At 40.5% G+C, this 27,982-nt stretch overlaps 1 protein-coding gene across 1 annotated transcript; it reads right to left on the bottom strand.

The window, feature by feature from the left end:
* Positions 1-3,709: 3,709 nt before the first annotated feature.
* On the bottom strand, positions 3,710-27,520 carry dpf3 (double PHD fingers 3). The gene is made up of 12 exons (XM_085372099.1): positions 27,484-27,520; positions 17,001-17,161; positions 14,575-14,682; positions 11,591-11,724; positions 11,106-11,201; positions 10,787-10,859; positions 10,348-10,389; positions 9,377-9,514; positions 9,115-9,243; positions 4,308-4,420; positions 3,920-4,001; positions 3,710-3,777 (listed from the first exon to the last, which is right to left on the bottom strand). The coding sequence occupies exons 1-12, from the start codon at positions 27,513-27,515 to the stop codon at positions 3,710-3,712; spliced, it is 1,176 nt and encodes a 391-aa protein (XP_085228225.1). The 5' UTR covers positions 27,516-27,520.
* Positions 27,521-27,982: the final 462 nt, after the last annotated feature.

Below are 27,982 nucleotides of genomic sequence, written 5' to 3'. Positions count from 1 at the left end.
GTCAAACACACAAGATAAATACATAACGGTATTAATTTTTTCTCCTGAAATTATTTTTTTTCTCCTGTTTAATGGACATTTTTGTCCATTTTTGTCCATTAAACAAAGTTGTTTTGTCACTGGCTTTTAAGGTCAACTTGTTGCACTTATCTGTGGTGTATACTTGGCAGTACATTAAAGTAATTTCTTGGCTCCAGTTCAACTAGTGTTCTAAAATGTGTCTCACAGATTTGTTTTTTTAAGTTTTTTTCCACAAATAATTATTTTCCAGCAATATGTTTCCACTGTAGTACAGCTACTTCTACTACTTAATTAAGGATATGATTTAAAAAAAAAAAAAAAAAAAAGCTCTGCTAGATGGGTTTATAGTTTAGCTCAAGCATGATCTCACGATCTGATCTCATTTAAAACAAATTCTCAATGATTTTGACCTATGCCTAAATCTAAAGAAATAAGTGTTCCATGAATTCAACAATGAGTAGTCTACTGCAGCGTAAATCCAGAGTTCAACTCCAGACCAATACTGGTACCTAGTGGTAAAAAAAATGTAAATACTACCAAGTAAGATTTCTAGCAATGACTATACGGATCTATAATATATGACTATCTATCTATATAATATAATCATTGATGAGAGTGGAAAGTGATTTCATAAGGTGAGCATTCATTTGATACTACTGGAAAATGAGTTTATTCTTCTGTCACTGCTCACCGTAGAGTATTCATACACAGAGGGTGAGAGACAGGAAAGCAGCAGTATGTGATGGGGAGGACATGTTCATATTAGACACAGTCATCTTGGCTAGTACTTCAATGTCTAATTGTCAGTTTATGTAAAACAGTTCACTGGAATGAGAGAGTATTCCCACAGGAGAAATTGGAAACATGTCTGCTACTGACCGGGCTATTTTCATTATATGCTTAATATACAAGCAAACAAGAATCAAGCTCTTTATTTTAACACAATAATGAAACATTTATTTTAACAAAACATCACACATTTGGATCACTGTAGTTGATGGCATCACCCCCTCTTCCCCACCCAAAAACACCGTACATGACATTTGTGTAAGGAAGACGCAAATGATATTGAAAACTCACCAGAGAAAAGCACAGTGAAACCCTCAGTGTGTTAATAATGTGTCTATGCTACCTCATGATTGTCAGTGGAAACGTGTTATCAAATACAAACACATAATAACACAAAACACAAATGCAAAATGTGATATCCTGTCAGGAGAAGCACACTATGTGTACTTTGAGGATCATTTTCTCTTTTTCTCATTTCTTCTCTTGAGGTGTTTCGTTTTTGAGAGTCAACTTTTTTTCATAATATAAACAGTTTTCACAGATTTTAGTGCTCAGTCTAACATGGAACCAAGTAAACATTAACCTTATTCACACAGCTGTACAAATGCAGCACTCCCAGAATATATTCTGTTTTTAACTGCATACAAAACACAGGACACAACAGTATATGCTGCTTCCTTGAGAGATAATAATGTATGAAGGTTTCATTATAAACACGTTGCATTGGAAAATTTACACGAGTGGTTCCCAAACTGTTGGAAAGGCCCTCTATATGGATGTTCATTTTGAAAGATGTCTTCACCCAAATGAAAGAGCATGCTGCCAAAGCAACAGGTGATGGTATAAACCTGACCTTATAGAAATGTTAGACAATATGGAGCCTAAAAAAACTAGCAGAAAGCAAAGTCTGATATAAAAAAAAAAGATGATAAGAGTGGACAAAATCTGGAAAAAAACTAAGAAACGTGACTTTTTGAAAATCTTCACCCTGGACGAAGCTCCCATTTTCAGTGCCTTGGATGAAAGGTCAAAATGCATAGAAAAGGCTATGTTTATCAAAATACCTGTGTATGTATGGGTAGTTAGAGTGAAACAATAAAAGCTGAACATTTTTCAAAAAATAAAGGCTGTTCCATCAAAGCTTAGAAAGAGCAACTACTTACTGCTGACCAGTCCACAGCATTGGACTTCTAAGCACTTAACCGGACAGGCAACACTGAAAGACTTGAGTATAATAAGAAATGGATTGGATTGCTGTCTGATGAAGAGTTATAATCAATCTCCAATTAAAGATATGATGTATGGTTAGAGGCTAAAATCACAATGCTAGTTATTGAACCTTTTTCACAGAAATCATTTTTAATTAAGCCTTGCTCCTAAATAGAAGATGTTCATTATTGTCATTAGTAACATATCCATTTACCTTCTATGTCAAAATAAATTGATAGCTTAGCTTCAGCGTTTTAGTTGTGGCTTTGTAGGCATGATGGTATTGATTAAACCCTTTTTTTGGTGTTTTTTCTTTTAAAATGAGTGGGCTGAATAGCTTAAAACGTTCAATCAACTCATGGAGTTAGCATGAAATAGCTGGCTAGCAGCAGCTGCTAGTGAAGTTATTTTTTCAGACAAAAACCAAATTCAGCAAAAGTGTAGGAAAATAAATTGTTTAAACTGTGATATGTGAATCTACCACTGCAAGCGTTCCCTTCAAATTAACTATAAAAAACAGAAGGATTAATAAGGAATTGTTTAAAGAACAAAAGTGCGCTCTGATGCTAGCAAGGCTAACGATATTCAGGTTAATGTCAAAATTTACTGAGAAGAAAACCTGTAGCTCTGGCTCATTGACATGTCAGTCAAATAAAGTATGAAGTTGTATTCTTAGCTCACTGAAGATGTAAAATTTTATTTTTAATGAGAAATTTCAGGTATTTATTTAATAAAATGCAATCAGTCTATAATTTGGCTGGGAAGTAGGTGATAGAAAAGGTTTGGGAACCACAGATTTACAGATGAAATTTAGATGAATAATTTTTTAATTCTACTTTTTAAAGTATTTCACCATTAGTAAGGTGTCCTACTGAGCACCACAGTATCCTGGTAACTGAACGAATACAGAAAAACAGACGTGGCTATAAAGTCACTACGCTCCAAAGGGAATGATAGTGGAGGCTGTTTTATCGCCCCATTTCCTCTTAACGCAGGATATAAATTTCACCAAGCTTGACAAAACCTGTGAAAGATGGCATAACTAATACTGAGTCTGTCCAGATGTAAAGTGGGAATGTCACTGTAAAGTCTAAACATAGCAGAGGAGTAGAGCTGGAAGGAGAAATCTAAACAAACATTAGTCAAACTCACTCAAGGTTCCCCCACTGGAGAACTTAAGCTACAAGGGAAGGAAGTGATGCAGCTTCAGCAAATACTTTAGGAGAAACACCTTCCAAATCATACTCAAATAAATCCAAATCAGGGGGGAAAACATGCAGAAATGCAGTTAAAATAAACGTGTACTTCACATGCACATGTTCTACACCGTATTGGCCATTATCAATCTTGCTTTTGCTTTTTGCTGTCTGCTGAGAGGTGAGGTAGAGAAACGAGGGAACAGCAGATCTGCTGTTAGCTGACTTACGCTTAAGATGGCGTATGGCATTTGCATCTGTGAGTGTTGCTTGGCTTTATGAGAGGTAGAGGATCTCTGAGCCTCACACGGGAAACTAAGCCCTGAGCCTGCTAATGCACCGGAGTGTGTATCTGTGGGTATTGTGTGTGTGTGTGTGTGTGTGTGTGTGTGTGTTGGGTTGTATCTGGGAGAAAGTATATGTCAAACAGTAAGTGCATCTGTACAAATATATATATATTGTGTTTACATGTGCTTTTAAAAAATGTGTGTCCTTTATGCTTCTCCATAGGCTGAGGCCTTGTCTTTTAACAAGTCCAAACACAAGTGACAGCTCCAGCTTCCTGTACAGAGAGGAGAGAAGGAAAGGTTGAAATCTTTTCCATATATAGACTTTGCCTGTAGCAGCTTTCAAACATATAATATAATAATATAGCACCACTGATGTACACTAAAAGCTGTCAGAGTGGCTTTCGGCTGCGGTACCTTCAGGAGGCTGGGTCATCGGTGGCTTCAGGCAGTACATGTGGTATCCTCTGTCACAGTCATCGCAGAACAGCAGCTGGTCCTGCATGAACACACAGTCACTGTCATTATTTTATACAATACATTATAAAACAGGGGCTTGCTGGTTGCACATTGCATATAAAATTAAAATCTTAATTAATTTTTACAGACTTTCAAATTTTTTTGCGTACTTGGCTCCATATAATTCTATATCTACACACAGATAATTTAATATGTATTATTTCTCTGATAGGCTGCACACAAGCTGGTGAAAGGTCATTCCACAGCTTCACAGCCAATTCAAAGTGAGAGCCGACATTTCTGGAGACACAAAGGTTGGCACAAGGTTTTCCTCTGTGATACATACATCATTTTCTGAGGTGCCACAGAGGCTGCAGGACTTGCACTCGATGCACTGCCACTGGTATGTCCTGACGGCCTGCATCATGTTCTCAGTGAACTGCAGACATGTCGGATGACCTGTGTCGGGACGATGAGACAAAGACAAAGGGAAGCAGGGGCAGGAGAAGTGGATTGCCGAAAAAAAGTTTACAAACTGTTTTGGAGTGATTTTAAAGTGGATCTGTTAAACTGATTTCTAGCTTTATATTCTTATTCTCTTATTTTGTGACTCACCTAGCAGCTTTGCCCAGTAACAGTTACGTGTTTTGAATTAATTTTAACACTGGCCATCTGTCTGGTGATTGTGAAGGCCAGTGAGTTCATTGTCATGTTCAAACAAACTCCGATCACTGATTAGCAATTTGTGACAGCACATTATCCTTCTGGATCAGTAGATGGGTACACTGTGGTCTTAAAAGCATGAACATGTTTGGCAATAAGATGGCAACTGTACTAAGGGGACCAAAGTATCCCATTTGAATGTCCAAGCAGAATTCAACTCATCAGACCAGGCAGCGTTTCTTTCAATGGTTCTGTTTTCCAATTTTGGTAAAGTCATGTAAATTCTACCCTAACTCTCCTGTTCTTAGCTGACAGAAGTAACACCTGGTGTGGTCTTCTGCTGTTGTAATCTGTCTGTTTCATGGTTTGATGCTTTGTGTGATGGCTAGGACGGCTGTGTGGGAAAATCCCAGTGGATCAGCACTTTCTGAAATACCCACCATGCACCATGTTTGGCACCAGCAAACATGGCGCATTCAAGATCACTTTAATCCCCTGTCTTCCTGAACTTTAGCTGGTTGTGTTGTCTACGTTAATGGAGTGGCTGTAGCTCAGCAGGTAGAGCAAGTCATCCACTAATTGGAGGGTTTTTGGTTTGATTCCCGGCTGCTCCAGTCTGCATGCCAAATTGGACAAAATAATGAACCCAGAGTTGCTCTCTGAAGCATCCAACAGAGTATGAATGTTAGATAGAAAAGCATGTTGTTGTTTCTGCTCTACTCAGGTAGATTAGAAAATCCCTATATAAAAACCTTTATCATTTACATATTGGACCGGGTTGTTGACCAGGTGTACCTAATAAAGTGGCCAGTGTGTGTCCTTTTGCCGCTCTCCAGGTGGTTTTGCTTTTTATGTTTTAACTTTCATTTCATTTGCCTTTAAATTGTTTTTAGTTCATCCAAATGCGTTACATTTCGTTTTAGCTGCTTGCTGTGTAGCACATTGACCAATGTCTGCTGTGTTTAAATGTGCTATATATATATAAAATGACTTGGCTAACATTGTGAAATATTTCCTCTAATGTGATCTAGTTCACACACAAAAAAAGGATTTGACTCTTCACCCAGATGGCTGCGTGTTTCTCTGTCTTTGTCTTCTATGACAGTGTTGACAGTGTATACAGCAAGTGATTATATGACATGAAAACAAAACACATGGAATCATGTGTGCACAGTTAAACACAGCCGAGACATATTTTATCCTCTTCTGGTAAAACTACAACCATGACAACACAAAAAGAAATATGTAAAGTGGTCCTCTTGTTGCCTGCCTTAATAACATTGTTTTTTGTAGCCTGCCCACATCATCACAGTTATGAGAGGACAGTCATAAGTACACTGGTGTCAATGGGGTATCAATGAGCCATATGCAAGGGTGAACTGACATATATCTGGACTGGGAAAGAAGCCCAAAACACTGATCGCACTGATCCCTCTAAGCCTCATGGGTAAAATAACAAGGAATGTGACCTGTGTAGATATTTGAGTTACTGCCGTCCTCACAAATTACTCTAAGGAATTGCAGTTGAGAAGAAATCCGCTGAGACACTTTTAACAGACATCCTGTTGGCTTAAATGGATAATGGAGTGGTGACTGGCTCTTACCTCGCTGCTCACTGTCCTCTTTAGCTAGTGGAGTGACTTGAGAGTCCAAGTGCCTCCCTCCCCCATGTCACGTGTTCATTTTACCATGGAAAAGTCATGTTTTTAATTCCTTAGTCCGTAGTCCACAGCGCTATCAACGTTTTTGGTCCAGATTTAAGTGGCATGTAGCAAAGATGTATAGTTTGTTATATTGATTATCTGATGCAAGCAAAGTCAAATGTAAGGACATTTTTATTTATTTATTTTTTTGTTTATGAAAAATGGAAAATGGCTCAACTGTTGAAAAATCCACGAGGATGGTAAAAAAATATATGTTAGTGTGTCCATGAGAAACAAATTCCCAAGCAGAAGCATATGTGAATATATATCCTGCATTCTTTCCAAGACACTTTCCAGAAATGTCTTCACTGTGGTTTTCTGCGGTCCATTATGTGCCTCATGAGTCTTTCATTGTTCCCTCAATTAAAACTTTAATGGCAGAAGGCTCAGCTAGTCAAGTTGTCCCATTATTAGCTGTCAGCAACTACATCACTGTCTGAGAACGAAATATCTTCCAGCTCTGCATCTTCAAAGCCATGAAACGTGGAGGCCTCGCTGTCTGACGCGCTGCCGAACAATTCTTCGAGAGTGCTCCGCTTCCTCCCATCCTTCTTCGCTCCTCCTCTTCCAGCTACCATGAAAACATCAGCATCAGAGCAACACAGACAAGGCCACACAGTCTCCCAGTTGTTCTAGCACACTCTACCGTAGTAAGACAACATCTTGCTTGCTGAAATGATTCAACCAAAGGTTTTTTGCTGAGATATCCAGCAGATGCCGTTTTCGGCTAGTGTGGGAAACAAAACGGGGGGAAAAAAGGGGGAAAAATGCAGCCACATGTGCCAAAGGATAATGCATGAAAACTGAGCAACAAAAGAGTGAAAGCATGTTGTCTAAAGGCAGAGGTCTTTACTGATGAACGAGGCTGACATGGAGAAGCATGCAGGATGGAAGCAAGCGGCAGATTCTGCAAATTCGTATGATTCTTTCCTGTGGTTGGCTCTCAGTTCTTATGATCTGAAAGGCTCATTGACAACCCCATTGAAGAGACACTTGAAAGCTTTTATTGCACACCAAAAGCATCTAAATCTACATTATCACCTGAAGGTACAGATTTGTTTGAATTTTTGGGGAACTTGTTCTGAAATATAGAAGGACTACATTAAACTGGGTAACAACATGTACCTCCCCTCATCTCCCTCCTAAATATATGTGTGTAATTTATTCCTTTATATTTGATGCAAACTTTTAAACTGCATCACATCTGTGGCCGATAGAGAAACACAATTTAAATCCGTGTGGCAAAGATAAACATCGCAAGAAAGCGAGAGATACACATGAACAAGATCGTGGACAAAAAGGAAGTAAAGAGAAACAAAAATGAGATGTGTAGTAAGACTTAAAGTAAAGTATGAGTCTAGCAGACAACACATTTCTGAAAAATCTCCACTGTCATTCTTACCTGCAAAGAGAGATCAATGAAGTGATTGATACAACTCACACACAGCTAGAGGGCAGTTAGCTTAGCTTAGCATAAAAATGTAGAACGGGCAGGAGCGGTGGGGTTACAGGCTCTTTCATGAGGTAACAACATCTTACCAGCACACCTAAAGTTCACATTTTGTTTTGTTTTTTAAATCTGTTTAAAAACCAAAAAGGAGATTTTGTTATCTCTGAACCAAACGAGGCTAACTGTTCCTTTTAAATTGGACTAAGCTAACCTAAGTGTACTGTGTTCTCATGAAAGTTTCTGTAACTTGCTGGAGTTTTTATGAGATGGAGGTGTTAGCCGATGCCTAGCCCCAAACACAAAGGGTCATGTGCTGTTTTTGCCATGCCTTGCCAGGGTTAAACCCTCCCAACAATATAGCTTCAAGTGCTCATGCCTACCCTCCATGGCAAGGTAACAGCACATGGGCAGCCTAAGCTTATGGAGAGGGGGGCAGGCTTAAGACCACCAGGTGGAGGACAGTAATGGCAAAGCTGGAACAGATGGGACTTTCAGGGGGTGAAGCAAGTGCTCATCACCCACCAGGGACACCATGTAATAGATGCATAAAACCTAACCTTATGCATGGTATCAAATCTCATACTTCAGTATTTACGCTTAACTAATAAAAAAAATAGTTTCCACTTGAGAAATTTTATTGTCTTTCCACTTAAGTCAGTGGGAACAAAGTTGGAAAACAACTAGGAAAGCCAGTTAAACTCCAGTTACTGAGCTGTTGTTGTCACATACGTACAGAGTTTTCTTAGAGTTACGTACATTCGTTAGAAACTTTATTAGCAGGCACACAAATCTGGCTGTGAGCACAGTAGCCATTCCCACAAGTTGCTGAAACCTTCAGGTTACAAAACACAAGCCAACTGGAAGAAAGTTGGCTTAAAGGAACGATGGTCGTAAAAGGAATAATGTGGGTTGTTTCAGGCAGAGGATGAACTAAGAGGTGGCATAAAGGCCCAGTGTTTGATAACAATTTTCATTCTAAAATACGAATGATACAAAGCTACTTTAGTACAGACAATGAATAAAAATATACAGCTGGAAATGAGCACAAATGGTCCCCATTAACTTAGTGTTAAGCTTAGATGGTGCAAACTGTATATGAACAGACACATGAGTTGTATCAATACTTTCATGTCACTCTTGGCAGAAAAGTGAATGGGCACATTCTTAGTACGCCTTCTTGCTGTCCTACTGAAATCACTAATATGGCATTCACTTTTTTCTACTAAGTCTACTGGAGGGATTATATAACTATTGCAATTCAATCAATTAGTGCTTAGGCAAATACAAAATCTCAGGTTTTCACATAAACCATCTATGACCAGTAAGTGAGGACTCACCAGAACGTCCGCAGTCAGAGCAGGACACCAGCTCCTCTGCTTGTCCTGTTTTCCTGTTGGAGTCCTGGTCTCCCAGGCAGAAGTCACAGTAGTCGTTGGGGATAACAGCACCATCAGGGCCCTTTTGAGCTGTTAGCAGGAGAAATAAGGGGAATGGTCCACGAGCTTCCATTCAGTCTGAGCTTTCGTAAGTAAGTGCAAGTTTTTGTGACCTGGAAATATCCCGTTAATCAGTATGATTAAATACCAGCCAGCAACTTACGTTTATGGTTCTCTGAACTCTGAGGAGAAGACGGAGCCATCTCTGGTTCCTTCTCCTCTTCTCCCTCCTCCTCTGCCAGGTGAGTGTGTGTGTAATGGTAGCTCAGGCCAGGCCGGTTCTTGTAGCGCTTTCCACACACTACAGATTTTTTTTTTTAGATCACAGGAAAGTTAAAACCATGAAAACTGCACACTGTCAGGTGAAAACATCAGTGTATGACACTGGTCTAAGTTAGTTGCTGTGAACACCTAGAGAGTCAGTGGAAGACGGTAAGGCGGAACCTCTATCTGCAAAATAACTACAACTATTTGTAGCTAAGAAAATGTTTCCTAAGGTAAATAAGTGGAACTATAGCAAAGTTAAAAGAAAGACAAAGACTTAAAAGAAAAATCATCTCATTTATTTATATTTCTATATATACATAGAAGTATTTTATAAGCAAGTTTATTGAAACTTTTAACGCTGACCTAGACTTGTTATGATATTTTCATGTTCATTTAGGATTTTTTACATGGGTACACTGGCCTTGTAGCCATTATAGACGTTTCTCATTACACAGCTCTCTGGTGCATTATTGATCCAGCTATTTCAGCCTTAACAACAATTAACCAATCAATTCTATTTTCAAATATATAGAAATAAATCAAACCAGTGCAAACACTTATCTAAGAATCGCACACAGCTATAGAGAAACCTATTAAGCATGCACCCCTTAGATGAGCTGGTGTTTAAGCATCAGTTGGCGCATGCTTTGCAACAAGCAAGCATTGAGGCATTAGGTTTACTGTTAGCATCATGCAGTGCTTGCACAGGGATGCCTAGACTACCTTAAAGCAATTAAAGCATTGCACATATTCAGAGCATTAGCATTCAGTCAGTCAAGGACGCCAAATGCCCACTAGCAAAAAGGCCATTCATAAAGACAGCTCAAGAAGCTCCTAGAAAGACAAGATGGAGACAGGTTAAGATACCTTCTTCAGCCTTTTTTGAGTTATACTTTTGTTTGTATCTATCTGGAACAGAGAAGACACAAAAGCAAACAATATCGGAAAGACAGAACAAGACACAAAAACGAGGATGAAATTCATCTGTCTGAGGCTCAGTCAGTATCTCTAGCCACAATTCCCGCGGCAATCCATTACTGAGGAATTCTGTCCAAGTACGAAAGTGGCATGCTGGTCAGGTCTGGATTAACAGCAAACTCTTTCTTCATGCTGCAGAGGACTGCTCTTAGCAACAGAGAGAGGGCTTTAAAATATATATATATATATATTGATACACGTGTTTTTTCTCTTAACAGCCAGATCTCAGGAGAACACAGTATCTCTGCTCTGAGAAAACACAGTGACTGTAATCGCACCGATTGCAGGATGGTACATGTACAAAGAATGAAGTTTTCTTTGCCCTTACTGTCACAGACATAAGGTTTATCCTGGTCCTCGATGTTAACGGGTTCTGCCCTTCTGCGGCTCGAGCCTCGGTTCTGAAAGGATACACAAGACACTCGTGATCATCCATTTATTTCCTCCAACACAAGTTAAAAAAAAAGCTTACTGTATCCTATAATGCTGGTAAAGTATTCTGCTTTCAGGTTGATGGTGGTGTTGAGTCTTAACTTATTTGGATTTTGTACTAATGTGACAATTTTTCTGTATTGTATTCTGTATTGCATTACAATTCAAAACACACACCGTCATATATAAATCCTGTTTTTGCTTTCGACACTCACTTTGCCTCTGTTTCTGTTCTTTCTCTTCGGAGTATCGAGTTCAAAGTCTTCATCGTCATGGAAGCCATCCCCATTTTCCTCTGCCTCAAGTACTCTCTGCAGAGTGCAAACGCAAACAGAAAGACAGGGGTTAGACAGAGGTAGCATTAGGTCTCAGGAAGCTGGAAATATATAGATACAGACATATTTACAATTCTCCTGGTTAATGTTTGATTTACTTGTCAGGGGGTTTTCATTGTCATTTGTTGCAGGAAGACATCAAATCTACCTGGCCAATTTTCAGGGAAAGTTGGTGGAGAAACAAAACTTGAGATGCTGCTGTGATTTATTGAAAAAAAAAATCCATGTCTTTACACTGGCTGCACCTCAGAGAAGAGTGGACTTCGGGCATTGGCCAAATAAGATGTCAAATGAGACGCATACATGAAGTTAAAGGGACCCCTACTGGTGACATATACTAATCTTCCTTATCTTATTAACCATACCTGTATTTCTAGCAATGTCTCATCTTCCTTACTGAGGTTGTTTTTTTTCTCCAGCAGGTTGTCCCCCCTTAGTAGGGCCTCCAGGGCTGTGGCCTCCCCCGGTGCCCCCTCACGCTTTGGAGCCAGTTCTGCTTCTGAAGAGAGAAGGCGAAGGAGGGAATGACAAAAAGGAAACAAAGACCACTTGAGGTGGCATGTGTATGTGTCTGTGTATAGCAAGGCAAGTGTGCATCAACCTGTGTGTTTTAATCCCACTTTTTCATCCCGGCATTTCGTACTAAAGTGGCTAAAAGCTGTTAACCTGTGGTCAGGCAGAAAGGAGCACTTGGGGTGTAAGGCTGCTATAAGTAAAGCTCTTATGTGAATGCATCCTTTCACACTGCACCTCGTGCTTCTCGACACTTACAAGTACAACTGTACAGTATAAATCTCCTGACAGAACCACAGTGATGCTCAAATCTATCTGTAAAAAATGTAAAAACATTTTTTATTGCAGTATGCTAGATTAAGCTACTAAACTGAAAACATATATTCCACCATAAGAAGTCGCCTGTGAGCCATGCAGCTCATGTCGGCCTGTGCTCTCCAGGCTGCCGCTGGTAAGATAAAATCATATAATGATGATATTAAAGAAAAATAGAGTGACGGCATTTAAAAGTAAATATATCTTCCTATAAATACAGAGGAAGAAGAAAGAAGAAAGAAGCTCTGTGGTTACTTACACGTGTATTTAGTTACATTTTGCCTAAATGCCTCAAAGTCATTCGTTAACAGGTCGTCTGGTCCATTTATTTTATTTATCGTTTTATTATGTGAGGTGCAGTTGTGGTAATTTAGCACAGATGGTAGGTGACAGAGTTTAATGATTATCATCGGGGTGGACGAGGTTTTATGAGGAAGGAGGGAGCTTTGGGAATAATGAAAAGCAGGCTACCAGATCCAACATCAATAAAAGATAAGACAAGCGTGCTATGGGAAGGAAATTAGCCAAATACATATATTTTTAAAAAACACTCACTGCTTTTAAGCCTGTAATATTTCTCATATATCTCATTCTTCTTTATTTCTCCCCCTATCTAATCTCCTTCATCGTTCCTGCTTTTGCTCTGTTCATTTCCACAGAGACGAACTTGCTGCAGCAGCCCTGCCTCTTTGTCCTCTCCTTTCATCTCTAATACCAGGATGAGAGCCGAATGAAACTAAGGCTATGATAAGAAAAGCAGGGAGCGAGCACAGCTGCTGAGGATGTAAGACACTTATTGAATACAGAGCTTCTGTACCTCTGCGTCTTCCCTCCTCCTCTTCCTCCTCCTCTCATTTGTCTTTCTGTATGCTATGACTTTGTGCTTGCACTGCCTCTGTGTTTTCTTCATTCAACCACCACTCTGCCTCCCCTCCCCAGCACATACATGTTGTCCTTTACTTTGGTCTCTTTTGACAACCTCCTTCCTGTACATGAAACCCACTTTCCTCCTCTAGATTGTCCTTCATTCGTGTCTTTACCTTCTTTTTTGGGGCTAAAGAACACATTGCCTCATTTAATACATGCATGCACAAGTTGCCTGGATTTAAAATTCTTAGGTGTGCATCAATAATTTCACATGTAAAGTCCAGTTTACTCATCTTCAGCCTGTGAAAGCAGTTGCACAACACCTTTTTTCCCTCTGGAGGATCAAAATAGGTGACAGAAAGAGGTTTCTGGATGTTTGAAAGAAGTGGTCCCGATGAAAGATGCTGCTGAGTTGCTTTGTGAGATTTTGATAGTGACTTCACAGTCAGGATATCTTGGCTTCTGCTGCTCCTACACAGATCTCATGTGTTTTGTTTTAACCTGCTATATAGAAGACTAGTTGAGAGGACAGAAAAATGGTTCCTGAAACCCTAACATGACCTGGGACGTGAAAAAGGAAAAGCGAAACTCTACAAGAACAAGGAATTCATATGTGGCATGGCTTCTGTGTATTCACAGAGACAAACCTCTCTGCTCAGGAAGCATTAAATAAACATAAAGCATTTTGCAAAAGCCCACGAGGGGAGAATTCACATTCTTCTGTTTTGTTATGATAGACATCTGGTCCAAACTACACAATAGGATATCTCAAAAACAAAAGACAAGAATTCTGCACTTCTACTCTCGGCGTCCGAAAGTTTTGCATGCCTCTTTAACTACAGTGTTACCTTCTCTAATTTCTTCTGTTTTTATGCAAGCTTGTTGGTTGATGAGCTGGTTAGCTGTAGCTTTTGTTTTTTTGTTTTTTTCTTGTTGTTTTTTTTTCCTCATCAGAAGGACTCTCTGTCCTCATCTTGAAAGCAAAGCAAGTCATTCTTAGCGGAAAGCTCCAGAGTATTAGATTGCATCTGGAAGACAGCGAGAGGGGAAACAATAGAGTAGAAAAGCAGAAACAAAGACTTGCCTTCATTCCCCTCCTTCACAGGTTCCTGATGGGGGCATTCCTTTTGCTAAAATCCCAACCCACCCGTTATAACACACACTCTGTATGCATGCATGGATGCACACACTCATAAGAGAGAACACACTTCCACCTCATAGGACTCACTTACATTGTTATGCCTCATGGACAAATGATTATAGAGGCCCAGTTAGGGTGCTTCTGTGGTGCAACGGGCAGCAAGAGTCGTGTGTGTGTGTGTGTGTGGGGGGGGGGGGGGGGGGGGGGGGGGGTATTTGTGTGCCTATGCATATGTGCGCCTATAGCCACAGAACAGAGAGAGAGGCGGCATTGATTCCAGGGAGAAAATGAACCTGGAGACCTGGTAGGAGAGACGAGCTAACCCGAGCCAGATGGCCAGACAGCAAGCGTGCGCAATAGCTACATGCAGATACCCAGCAGCACAGAGGCCACAAATAAAACAGATGTATTTATGTGACGGCATGAATAAATAAAATAAAATGCATTAAAGTAGGCTCCGTTGCGTAACTGTGGGTCTTGACTTTCACTGCATGGCTGTGCTGTTTGTCTCACCTAGTCGAAGCTCACACAGGCGGAGCTGGGGATCCAGGGGAGGGTGGAGTCGCCTCTTCTTTCTCCAGCAACGAGCGGGGTAGGTATACATCTGTCCTGCTGCCTGGCCTGGAAACACACACACATACACACACATATGTATCCATATATATGTACACACAGAGAGTCACACAGGCACACAGGAAGAATTTTAACAACCACTGGCAAGCATACCATTTTAACAAACCTTGCATTGAGCTCTGCAACACACAAACACAGTAATGCACACAGAGACCTGGTCTTTCCTGACACTTAATATGTTGCAATATGATTTCAGTAGTGCTCAGGCACTACCCCATATATTCAGAGGGGTCCAGCTCTTGTGATCAAATTCTAGAGACTATGTATCACTCGCAAGCTAAAATTGCAGCTCTTTGAAGACTTTTAATGACATTTATCTGAGAAGTACCAAAAGATACATCAGTATGCTAATGTTGAGAAGATGCAGTTTTACTTTTTTCCAGTCAAATGCTGTTTGTTCTCAAACCCTAATCGTATTCCACGTAGGAGGGAGAGATGAAAAACAGGGGTTTTAAGTCTGCATGAGCGGTGAATAAAAATCAAGAGATGGAGGGGGAGGGATAAACCTAGAATAAATGCATATAATGTGACTTAGGTCTGCCACAAAGTATAGGGTGTGGCCTGAAGGGCTTTGCATACAAGATGGAGAGCAGGCTATTTGTGTCCAGCTCCCAGTAAATAGCAGATTGTTCCCTTTGCCTTTACAGAAGAACCAGATGTGCACAATGCATTCTAACTGCTTAAGGATAAATCAGCAAACAGTAACTCGGGGAATATACAAAAGATGAGCTGGCAGACTTTTTTTTACTGATGGAGGAAATCCATTAATTCATATTTATCAGTGTTTTCTGATATATGTTTATTAACTTTCCTGCAGCGAGTTGGGCAAGAAGATTGATACCACTCTCATGCCTGTGCAGTGAAGATGAAGCTCCAGCATGAGGCTGTTCATCTTAGCTTAGCGTAAAAACTGGAAGGCAAAAGCTAATAGCTAGCCCAGCTCTAAATTCACCTACCAGAACTTGTAAAGCTCGCAAATTAACATGCTATATTTCACAGTCATTTCCTGGAGTCTGCACTGGTTTCCTGGCAGGCTCATTTCAATATTCCCTGAGGAGTGATTGTTTCTGGCCAAAAAATTAATCCAGCAGTAATTCAGACTTTTGACTTTTGTTAGCAGATATACTGTATCGGTGAGTGAGTTGTAGACTGACTGTTTGTATATTCATAGTCAAGTCAAGGGAGCTGTTCTTCCTTCTTTTCTTAAATCTGAGAAAGTAACTTCTTTCTGGCCAAAATCATAATTCAGATCCCAAAAGCAAACAAATAATGTGGTTCTTTTTAAAGTCTTTTTTTTTAGTTTAAGTTCTTTCAGCTCCAAAAAGAGTTACTGTAGCTTTATTGGCCAAAAAAAGGTTTATTATAAACATAGTGTGCCATGTCACACAAAGCATAAACTACACTCACAAGATTTGATGAAGTTCAGTTAGTTGATATGTAATATCTCCTAGACACCGATGATACAGGATTTTTAAGACGAATACTAATGCTGATATTTAGTGATTTAAAAATCCAATAATCTGATATGTTGGTCGATATTTTTTTTCTTTCAGACACACAAAACAAGAACAGATTTCCTTAACATTTGTTAGGGAAATGTGACTGCCCAGTCTGCTGAGAGCCTGATAGGGATGTTGCAGAGCGCCCTCTGGACAAACTATGCAAAATAAAAGCCGTTTCTCCTGTCTGTTCACTTTTTGAAGTATTCATTTATCAGATGGTAAAAATGTCAGTACTGATAGATCAGACCAAGGCTAATATCAGCCGAAAATATTGGCTCATTGATAAATTGGTTGGGCTCTAATATCTGCCAACTTGTAGCTATAGAGGTATAACCATAGCCCAGGTACTTTATTCAAGATATTTTTTTAGTTGATTTATTTTAGTAAGAGGAAGACATGCACCAAATGGCCTGGGGCGGTTTCAAGTCTGGGCTGCTGCGTTAGCCTCATGGCATATGGGTTATTTGTTTAACCCAGTGAGTTAAATGGTGCACCTACTCAAGAATGATTTTTATTTTTTTATGAACACATTCGTGAATAGAGCCTGATCAGGTCTTTACCTATGACATACTGTATTTAGTGACTAAAAAAATCCACACTAGTGGCAGTACAGATTAGAAGTTTACATTTTTACTACTGTTTGCATTCAGTGCTGCAGCCAGTAGCTGTAGCCTTATGTTGAATTTTTAAACGAGAGTGACATCAATCATCTCCCTGAAGCAAAAAAATGCAGATATCTCCAAATGCAGACTTAATGAATGAATAACTTTTGCTACATTTTTCAACCTTTGCGGTGTTTCTCACCTGGCTGACGTTGGTGCTTTTCCATCCAGATGTAACAGTTGTTCTGTGCCACACCGGTTTGTGAGTCCAAGAAGGGCATGCGCACGCTGCGCTCTGCACAGAGTCGGGCATTGTAGTTCCTACAGTGTTCGATGGCCTCCTTGTAGAACTGGTCGCCAAGCCTGTCCACAGAGAAACACGAAGAACATGTTAGGAAAACAGGCACACACAGCTTTGATTCCAGTGTAATCCATCAGGTTTGTTAGCATTAACTTCTACATCAACTGCCCCATTCATTCAACATCTGAATTAAATGCATTATATGTGGCTACTGAGTCACTCACAACAACTGTTTATATCTTATTAACTAAATGCTAACATTTGTGGATCTTTAACGCCACTAGTATAAATTGGATATCAGCTGGGTGTTAGTATAATACAAAAACTTGTTCTGGCTTTACAGCATAAAGGCAGCTGAACTGAAAGTGATTGGCATTAGAACAGTGAGGACAAATATAACAGGAAATGATTAGGAGATGAAATGTTTCATGCTGTCAAATTTGTAGATGACTAAGTGTGCCACAATGAAGTCCACACAACAGATGTGCTATAAACAGATGTGCATCGACTGATAAGAGGATACAAATCAGGATGTGAACCATCAATAACCTACACAGTCCCAGTCTCACAGCAGGATTTCTGCAGCTAAGATCATTAGAGTCAGAGAGAACAAACCAAGATTTATTTGCTTCCCTTAATGATTAAGTCTTTCTTAAATGAGACACATGTAAAAGAGACTTTTCTGTTTAGCATGAAATCCCTGATCATTTAATCCAATGCAGCATAATTAGTGTCAAGGAGGTTGTTTTCCATAATGCCACAAGGACTTTCTGTTGCTAGGCTGGAACATATCGAAAGCAGCAGAACAGCGTCAGTTTTTCTGTTTATTTACATATCATAGTCTATCTGGCTGCCTATCACCCGTCTCTCTGACTGGCCAAGCTAAGACGGGCGGTCTGTGGATACTGCGCACAGATATGTAAAGAATGCCAAGCTGGACAAAGACCAGCTCTCTGGTCACACTGAATCTCACAAAGATGTGCAGTGTTTGGAGATGGAGGTTGCAGAGGGTGAAGGAAGGAGGGATGGATAGTGGGAAGGGAGAAGGGTAAGAAGTGGAGTGACTAGCAGTGGAGCGTGAACCAGGTAGTGCATGCATAAGATGAAGGAAAAGAGGGGGTGAGTGTCACATAAGAAGTAAGAAGGGGGTGCCTACTTTGTAAGAGCAAAGAGGACATAAATAGGAATAGGAAGAGAGAAAACTGAACAATCGGACATGTGTAGAACAAATGGCAGCTGCATGTTTTTCATATTTGTTAAATGTGAACCTCAACTTTGGCTATACTGGTGCATCTGGACAAGGATGTTTTCCTTGTTTTACTCCCCACATGTTGCATCTGCAGGGAGAACAAAGGCTCGTCTAAACCCAGAACCCTCTTTACTGGGTTTGACCACACGTCACAGTGTAGAAGGAATCATGCAAATCTGTACCTTTAATTGCTTGGTGACCTTTTTGGCTCTCAAAATTTAGCCCAACAATTAGCTTTAGAGGGTATAGTTTTGTAGAATGTAAATGCAGTAACAGAAATGGCTTTTTATGGGAGGCAAAAAGTCCTAGTGGAAAACATATCACATGTCTGGAAACATACAAAGGACTGTTGTGTCCTATATCTGGATGCACAGCACTGCCTGACACACGCACTTCAGGTAAATCATCACATTTAACTCTAGTTATTCGTGTTATTAAGGAATGATAATTGCAGAAATGCCACTGAAATCCCATCAAAGCTCACTGTGAATTGTAAAATGGCCTGTATTTGTATAGCGCTTTACTAGTCCCTAAGGACCCCAAAGCGTTTAACACATCCAGTCATCCACCCATTCACACACACATTCACACACTGGTGATGGCAAGCTACATTGTAGCCACAGCCACCCTGGGGCGCACTGACAGAGAATTAATTGTTATCAAAAGTATATTTAATCTAATCCACAGTGCTACAAAAATGACTTTGGATTAATGTCAGAGAGAAGCAGCTCCTTTCAGAAACAGGCAGCCAGCAGAAACTCCAAGATTGCTACCAGGCAATAAACAGTCCAACAAGTGATACCCATAAGTCCACAAATATAAGTCAAACTGCTGTTTGTGTTATAGATTTCTCTAACTCAAATCTGCTGGTGACTGTGGACTGGAATTCGTTTATATCAGGAATAATTCTCTTCATGTTGACTAAGGTTTTTGTGCAGAGACCTCCAGAAATGAGGGATGCAGCTGGTGCTTTTTGTGACACGTGTTTTTACAGTATGAGACCAGCAGTCACAGTGATCCACTCAAATCCAAATCTCCAGAAGAGACTTCCTGTCATATAACTCATGTTCCCAGAGGTAAAGTGTTATCTCTGCTGTCACTATCAGTTGGCTAGATTGAATTGTGTGTGTGTGTGTGTGTGTGTGTGTGTGTGTGTGTGTGTGTGTGTGTGTGTGTGTGTGTGTGTGTGTGTGTGTGTGTGTGTGTACCTACGGGTATTTCTCCTCATCCTTCCTCCCTCATTTTTTTCCCTCCCCCGTGTCATCCCATATTGCCTGTACGTTTCTGTCCCGTTTCCGACAACAAAGCGTCTGCATAACCTCCCCGGGCGGCTTCATAAACTCTTACGTAAGTGAGTGTTCGTGCACAGCTCGTTTGCCTGCTGTGCATTTGTCTGTGTGTTGTATTCATTACGTGAGAGTAAATAGTGTATGAGGATGCCTCCGAGACTTCTGTCTGCGGCTTGCGTGTCCTGAGACATTCTTACCCAAACTTGATTTGACTATCCTCAATTGCTCTGTGCTCCAACCGTGAGTTAACTGTATGGCTGAGTGCACTGATGGAGCTTATGTAAGGCGAGTTTTGCATGTCAGGGAACGCATTCCTCTTGGACACCAGCTTCCTGGATACTGATGGAATCTGCAGTTGTTAAGTGTGTTTTTGTGTCTGTGTGCACCACTACGACTGTTTCAGCTCATTCCATGCTGGCACAAAAGAGCTGTGTATACAACAGTCAGTATAGGTTTCATTGGTCTTGGATCACTATTTCATTCTATACCTATAGGCGCAGGTAGGTCTATCGGTAAAAGCTTACAGAGGTAAAGAACATTTCAATCCCATCCTTTGTTCTGTGTTTGGACATCAGGGGCTATTGCCCTCACAGGTACCCATTAATGATGTATCACAGTTAAAGGGAGACATCATTGAACAGTTGAGGGGCTAATTTCATTTGCATTCAGCTCAAGGCGAGCAAACAGGGTCTGACACGCACACATGCTAGAGAAGGAAGTCCAAAAAGGGCTAATGAACGTTATGAATATTTAATGTGGTACTCAGTCCTTAGCCAAGGGGAGTGGAGGCTCCATTAATCAGCCTTTGTGTTTGGATATCTCCTGTCATTTCTCTTCATCAGTCTTACTCGTATCTGTCACTTTCTCTTCCTCCTCGGTGAATTGAATATTTAGCCACTGAAAGAACTCATCAACAGCAAAATGAATCACTGTCATCCGTCTCTTCACATTTGTGTTAATCTCTCAAGACTCTCTGTTTTCTTGGTGTTTTGATCCCATCTCAGTTTGCTATAATGTGCTACTGTATCTCACAGCCGATTATTTGCTTTGTTTTTAATAGTCTTTGCATTTTTAACACAAAAAGAAAAAAAATTGGCCCCCAAAATTTAGACCTGTGTTCTCAAATGTGAACATTTAACACTTTCGTTCCCATGTGTGATAAACTGCCTTTACTTATTATCCAAACCTGTTGACTTGAAAAAATAAATTCTATTCTATTTTATTTATATGGTGCCAATTCACAACAACAATCACACGACCACCTATGAGGAAGCACTTGGTGACAGCGAGAAGGAAAAACTCCCTTTTAACAGGAAGAAACTCGTGGCTCAGGGATGGGCAACCATCTGCCGCGACCACTTGGTGGTGAGGGGAAAGAGAAGACAGCAGAGAGACAGGACAAAAGACACACTATGAGAAACAGAGCAAGAGTTTAATAATAACTAATGATTAAATGCAGTAGTGGTATATAAACACACAGAGAGTGAAAACAGATAAGCGAAGAAGAAGTGCTCAGTGCATCATGGGAAGCCCCCAACAGCCTAGGCCTATGCCCCTGCAGCATAACTACGGGATGGTTCAGGGTCATCTGATTCAACTTTAAGCTTAATTGTTAAGTTGCATTAATTTAACAAGGGTGAGTTATACTGGCTTGTAAAAGTTAAAAGCACTTTAGTGCTTAGTTTAACAATTTTTCGCAATAAATAAACTCACAAAACGACATTATGAATGGTCACATAAAATAAGAAAAGTGTCATGTGCCATAGACTGACAGTCTGTCCAGGGTGTACCCCACCTCTTGCCCTATGACAGCTGGGATAGGCCCCCTTCCGGCAATTCTGTTTTGGACAGGTGGAAGAAAATGGATGGTAAAATTAATGGGCTGATTTTCTTCTGAACACAAATATGAGAAATTATTGCATCTGCTAACATGCAAAAATGCTTTTTGTAGGTGAACTCCAGCAAGCACCGACTAATATAGTTCCAATTCTTAACCACAAAATGAGACCCTAATTACAGCATATTAAACTGTCTGAGCCTGCTTTTGGACGGAGCGTTTGTGTGTCTGGGGGCAGGCATGTTTGCAGGTGTGAATGCATAGCAGATTAAACTGTTGCTCTTTCACTACAGTTATTTGGAATTTTGAGATGTAGGCAGCTCTTTATCACACTAGTTTATAAACTGGGCGGATATCAGTCATCAAGGCCATCAAGGCCAGGTTTTTAGTACACACTATATGGACAAAAGTATTGGGCTACACCTTTTAATCTTTGATTTCTGGCATTTTCAGTCCAGTTGCCACAGGTATAAAATCACACACCTATCCACAAACATTACTGAAAGAATAAAGAGTTTACTGAATCTGAGCGTGGTGCTGTAGTAGCATGTAACATTGCAAAGTGGAAGTGTTAAGGAACACAGCAACTCAACCACAGCATGAAGTGGCAGACCATGTAAAGCAGGGGTCGGCAACCCTGCACGCCTGCCACAGCTGACACGCCAAGGGTTAACTGATGGCACAAGCTGGACTGGCCATCAGGCAAGATGTAACAGTAATGGTATAAACAATGAAAGGTGGTGGATTAGCCAGATGCTGGCCGGTGTGTAAAAATAACTCAGTTGTTTGGTGGTGGCTATGGCGCAGCTCCCAGAGGCCAGCAAGTGGATGAGGGGAAATGGGAGGCAGGTCCGAGTGTCAGGTGAACTGAACTTTGGGTAAGAAGTTATGACCTGCAGTCTATCTGGGTCAGATATACACCAAGTTTAGGTGTAGTTTATTTTCGTTGTGCTGACTTTACAGTCAGTTACAATAACTCGTACTGTGTGCTAGCTAGCATGACGGAGTTTCTATACACCTGGGTGGGTGCTATGATGTTACTGATAGTGAACTTTATTTTATTCATAAGGTTAGTTAGTAGAGTTGCCAACCGTCCTGTAAAAAACAGAATCGTCACATATTCAGAGAAAATATTACGCATTTCGTATTGAGCTGAAAAGGAACACAGTTTGTCCTGGACTTCAGCTAGAATGAAAGAAAAGACACAAAGCTGGAGTTATTCTGTGTCTTTTCAGCAGCACGTTTAAGCTTGATCAGCTGTTGTTAGAATTGATTTAATATTAATTTCTAGTATCAGCTGATGTTTGTTGGAGCCACAGCCGTAAAGCTTCTGGTCATGATATGGTTTGGTTATGTGGTGAGAGGGAAACATGAAGATGAAACCAGGAGATGTCCTTACTGAATCATCAGAGCTGGACAGGTGATGGAGAAACAGGTTTACCTTTTAGGTGACATGAATGAGTTGAAGGGAAGTTATGAACTGTTTCTGAGAGACAAATAACACCAGGATCCTTTTCTATTTAGCTGACAGCTGGTAATTGTGCAGGGGCGGGTCTAGAAAAGTTTTGCCAGGGCTCCAGGTAGGGCACAAACAGGGAAAGTGGGGCACAAAGAAATACTTTTCTTTCTTATTCTCATTTAAAGTGTCTAGCTTTTATTAAATAATTATCTGAATCTTACAACCAAAGTTTTTATCTGACGTAAAATGTATAGAAATCATACATATACCAACAATACTGGAATCCACAGCTGTGCGTGTTCATGGAGCTTGCATTTTCACCTGCTGGACATCACTACCTGACAAGTTTAACTGTCTTTAGAAAACTACAGAGGCCTTATTGACAGTATTTGGCTCTACATATCTGTGTGAGCAGATTTTCTCTCACACGAAGAGTGTCCTCAGGTAGCCATCTGAATGCTGGACACTCGGGGACCTGTGCCTCTGAGTGGGAGAGGATAGATCACATTAACATGTGTGTCTCTGTATTAACAGAGATACACATGTTATTTTTCTTATCATTGTTGTGAGGAGACCATAAATAGCATTTGCATTTTCTGTTTTACAGTTCATTTGAATTCTTGTTATGGATAAAAAAGTGTCTTTTTTTTGTTTCAAAATAGCTGATAACTTTTTGCTGATAGCTGCAAACATCTGCGAACAAATATCATTCTATAAAGTTTTTCTATATAGTCTGTAACTGTTAATATAGAGCGTTATTAAATTTATTGCTAATGCAATCATATGGCACATTGACTTCTGAGGAGATTTTAGATGGCACTCATCATCAGAAAGGTTGCCGACCCCTGATGTAATGTTACAGAGCGAGGTCATCGACTGATGAGGCTCATAAGTTACCAACAATCTGCTCACTCAGTAAATTCAGAGTTTCAGACCTTATCTGACATTAACATCATCACAAAGACTGTGCACTGGTAGCTTCACGGCAGGCTTTCCATGGTCAAGCAGGTGTCGTGTACAGGTGACCCAATACTGTTATTCACATATAGGAGTATAAGCGGTTCATCAATACAGACCATGGCATGCAATTTTTGTTTTTATTGTTGTTTTTTGTTAATTATAGTTTAAATGAGCAGCTTCTGTACTGTATTGGAGCAGTATATTCACTGATTGGTAATTAAATGATGACTTATGTCATGGACTATAACAGTATGGCATGTTTTCTGAAATATTTTTTCCACTTCGCAGTACAGTACAGTTGTGGCATTTGCAGTTCAATAGATAAAAGTCTTGAGTTACAGGAAAACTGAACAATCCTGCAAAAGAGACTGTGTCAAATACTTTAGAGGTGGAGCCCTGAAACATGCAGAACTGTTTAAATGTTGTGTGCCTGGACGCAAGTCAGAGGTAATGGAAAGCTGTATGGGCAATGCTTTCACAATACAGTAATTAGGATGATCTCTGTAACATTACACAGATGCATCTTTCTAATAGACTGTGCTGGACAGTACAACATATACACAGCATCTCGAAGGAAAGTTAATAGCATTAGGGAATGCTGGAGGTTAACCACATATTGAGCAAAAGATGGTCAGAGGAGATCAAATCCAGTATAGGAGTAAGTAGGAGCCCTAGGGGGATGTGTGAAGCGGGGCAACAGCATGTGGGTACTGATCGGCTTCTTTGTGTAGCACTTTGTAGGTCGAGCAGTGTGAAGCATAGAGAAGGGAGACGGAGGAGGAGGGGCCAAGGAGGCAGAATGGGAGGGAAAGGGGGTGGCGGGGTACAGGGTGGGGATTCGATATGTCCTGGGGCACACGTGTTCCCTTTCAAATCCTGTCACACTCATTTTTCTCCCAAACACACAAATGACCGTACACACGAGCACATTCATGCACACACACACACACACACTCCTGCCTGTACGCAAACAGACACACAAAGGGAGTAAAAGGGAAAGGTGCAAAGTGCAGTCTGAGGTGGAGGGAAGAAGGAGAGAGGCAGGGCAAACAGCTGAAGAGGAAAGGGTGTTGCAGAAGGGGGGAAACCCTGAATTAGATGCTCTTGCTGTTGTTTTGCTGAGGGATGGGTGGAGGACCAGAGACACCAGAAGTCAGGAGAGGTGAAGGAGTGGAAGGTGTAGACATGGCTTGACCCATACGTCATTTCAACTCAGCATGAGCATTACTGGAGGAAATGTGGAGGATAAAATGTTTGTCCAACATAAAAGATTCTATTTTGTATTGTAAAGGATACCACATGCTTATCTCTCAGCTCTCCAAAGTCTCACATATACCCATAGAGAGAGAAAAATGTTTCCATGTGCAGAACATGGAAAAAAAGAAAAAGCATTGATCACTGCTTGGAGGTTTCCATTTAAAAAAAAATGTTCCTGTCCATTTAATTGTCTGTGCCTGGAAACCATTCTATTCCCATTCCCTGAGCTCGGATAGACAAAGGCCAGGGTTCAACCCAGCGCTCAGAGTGTAGTATAAATGTATGCAGCAGGACTAAATGCAGCCAGACAGACACCCCTCCACCCACCTCCATCACTCACTCACGCTCCCTCTCACAAGAACTGGGGGAGGGGCGCACGTCTACGCAGACATGCAAAAAAAACCAAAAACCTCACAATAAAAATCCACGACCCCAAACACACTGACAACCCTACATCTCTCTTACATTTCCTCTAATCTGAGTTCAAGTTCTCTCAATCCTTGTGCAAACACAACCAATCCACATCCCACCTGAGCTCTTTGGTTTTTATTTACAAATCCAACTCTAATGAAAGAAGGTAACAGGCGCGATATGCACATCTCTACATATGAATCGCAGCGCTTATTTGAATACTTCTCATGTCGGCTTCTCATTATCCCACCCGGCCTCCCAGGATTCAATTACCAAAAGTCTTTTTGAAAATGAGAATTTGAGTCAGTCGAGGAAAATATGCATTGCTAAACATGAGCGAGCGAGTCCACAAAGCCAGACATATTTACTGCCATGTTCCTTATGGTTATAATTCATCTGTCAGAGCTGGGCACTGACAAGAGAGCAGGCTAGATTATTACCACGTCCTCACTGAGCGCGCATTATTAACGTGCCACATCCTGAGTACGACTCAGAAGTAAGGCCTTTTGTTTCAAACACAGTAGACTCTGTCTAAAACGTAGACCGCGACTTTACTTCCCAAGGTTGTAACTCACATGTTACTTGATATTGGGTCTTACATTCCAACACATTACACTTCACATACACTTTTCATTACAGTTGCCTCTCATATTTTGCTCTGAGCTTATACTAGTATGTCTGTTGTGGTAGGTGGGGTCCTGTGTCCATATGCATATCGCTTTCCCTTTTTTGCAGATATTAGATTGGTGGGGGGTGTCTATCTGAGAAAGCCCTGCTGCATGCAGGCAGATGGGACTCCCTCCCTCCCTCTGCCCCAGCATCAGCCTGTCTTTTTCTTTTTTTTTCTTCTTTTTTTTTTTACGTGTACCTCCGTTAACAGATGGACCCAGCGAAACACTGAAATACTGGGACGCTCTCTAATCTGCTGCTCTACATGCACACAAAAGCAAACACATATACCTTCATTCCCTACAGCCTAATCTGTTTCGGTACAACACAGAAGCATTAAGTCCCCCCCCTCCTCCACACAGTAACCATGTATGACATGTTTCTGGTTGTCAACAACAACAAAAACAACAACAATAAAGAGCTCTACAAAATAAGAGCATCATTTCAGAATCTATTTTAAGGGACCCGCAGCAGCATTCCGTTCAAATTAATAAAACACTTGCCTCTTGCACAAGAAACTGTCAAACACTGCGCATTCCACATGACCAGTGGTAAACATCTGCCGTCAGCCAGCAGCAGGGGCGGGGGGGACATGCATTCTGTGATATAATGAAAGTTGGTTTTATCCCCTAAATCTTTACTCTACTTAGGATCACATCCCATTAACCTTTTTTTAAACCCATGCTCATATACATTATTTTTCTACAAATGCATTTTCAAACCGCCAAGATCGGCTTTAAGCAGTTTATTCCTCCACGCACACAAATTAAAGTTAATGTAATAACCTGCTGTGCGTGAGCTTGTCAGGCTCAGACAAGCACGAGTCGCGCAGTGGGAGCTTTGTGTCAGTACTTGCATTATATTAACTACACAAATATCCCCGACAAGGAGCGCAGGCAAACTTCTGACAGACGGGGTTTTTTTTTTTATTCTATTTATTTTTAAAAGTGGAATGTCCGCAACTTTATGCATAAATGAAACTGAATGTAGTCATTTGCGCGCGGACTGGTGATGTTTTCCGTTCGCACACCGTGCATAAGTGCATGCTTTTATATTCGTATTGCACAATACAGCAACTAGGCAACGGTACCTGAAGATACGGAGACTGCCCAAGTATATACTAAAGGTGTTAAATGTTAGACTTATTTAAAAGCGCGTGTAATCCCCATACAGTCATAATAGCTCGTTACATTCATCTTACACGATGCAGTAATTTCGTTAAAATAATAATAACAAAAAAGAAATGTACTTACGATTTCAAAGGATTATGAATGACAGTCGCCATCTTCCTGTAGGACTATAACGTAATATTCCAAATCTCGGTGTAGTTTGGGACCCTTATGAAAAAAAGAAAAAAGAAGAAAAAAACAGCCAATGCGGTCCTGTGCGCTGTGCTCCCTGCCAATACAACACCAGCATCAGGACTTTAGGCGTGGCTTCAGATAAATCTGTCAAAATGAAGCCTTATCAGTGAAAACCACAACATGAATGCTATGTAGCATGGGATACTATTACAGTCTCACTTCTAATGTTTTTTTTGTTTGTTTTTGTTTTGTTTTGTTTGTTTGTTTTTTGGGGGGGGGGGTGTTGAGGTTTTAACGGCTGGAAAATAAATCCAACGACATGTCAAACATTAATTTTTTTATTTTTTTTTGTAATTTAAAGTAAGTGCCGCTTTAAATTATATAGTGTTAAGGGCGTATATATGTCAAACAGTCACTTTATTTTGTATTTCAATATCCAACTTTTTCC

Source organism: Diplotaxodon limnothrissa, linkage group LG15 (assembly GCF_057381915.1).
Source record: "Diplotaxodon limnothrissa isolate DT_005_m linkage group LG15, D_limnothrissa_male_GT1.1, whole genome shotgun sequence".
NCBI lineage: Eukaryota > Metazoa > Chordata > Actinopteri > Cichliformes > Cichlidae > Diplotaxodon > Diplotaxodon limnothrissa.
Note: the sequence above shows the minus strand (reverse complement) of the source record. Positions and strands in the feature narration are given on the sequence as shown.

Excerpts from the sequence above, each read along its gene's own strand:
- dpf3 (XM_085372099.1), bottom strand. The coding sequence starts at position 27,515 with ATGGCGACTGTCATTCATAATCCTTTGAAATC. Across the intron at positions 9,515-10,347 it reads CTCAAAAAAGGCTGAAGAAG|TGTGTGGAAAGCGCTACAAG; the intron begins GTATCTTAACCT and ends AAAAATCTGTAG. Across the intron at positions 4,421-9,114 it reads CTCTGACTGCGGACGTTCTG|GTCATCCGACATGTCTGCAG; the intron begins GTGAGTCCTCAC and ends GTCCCGACACAG.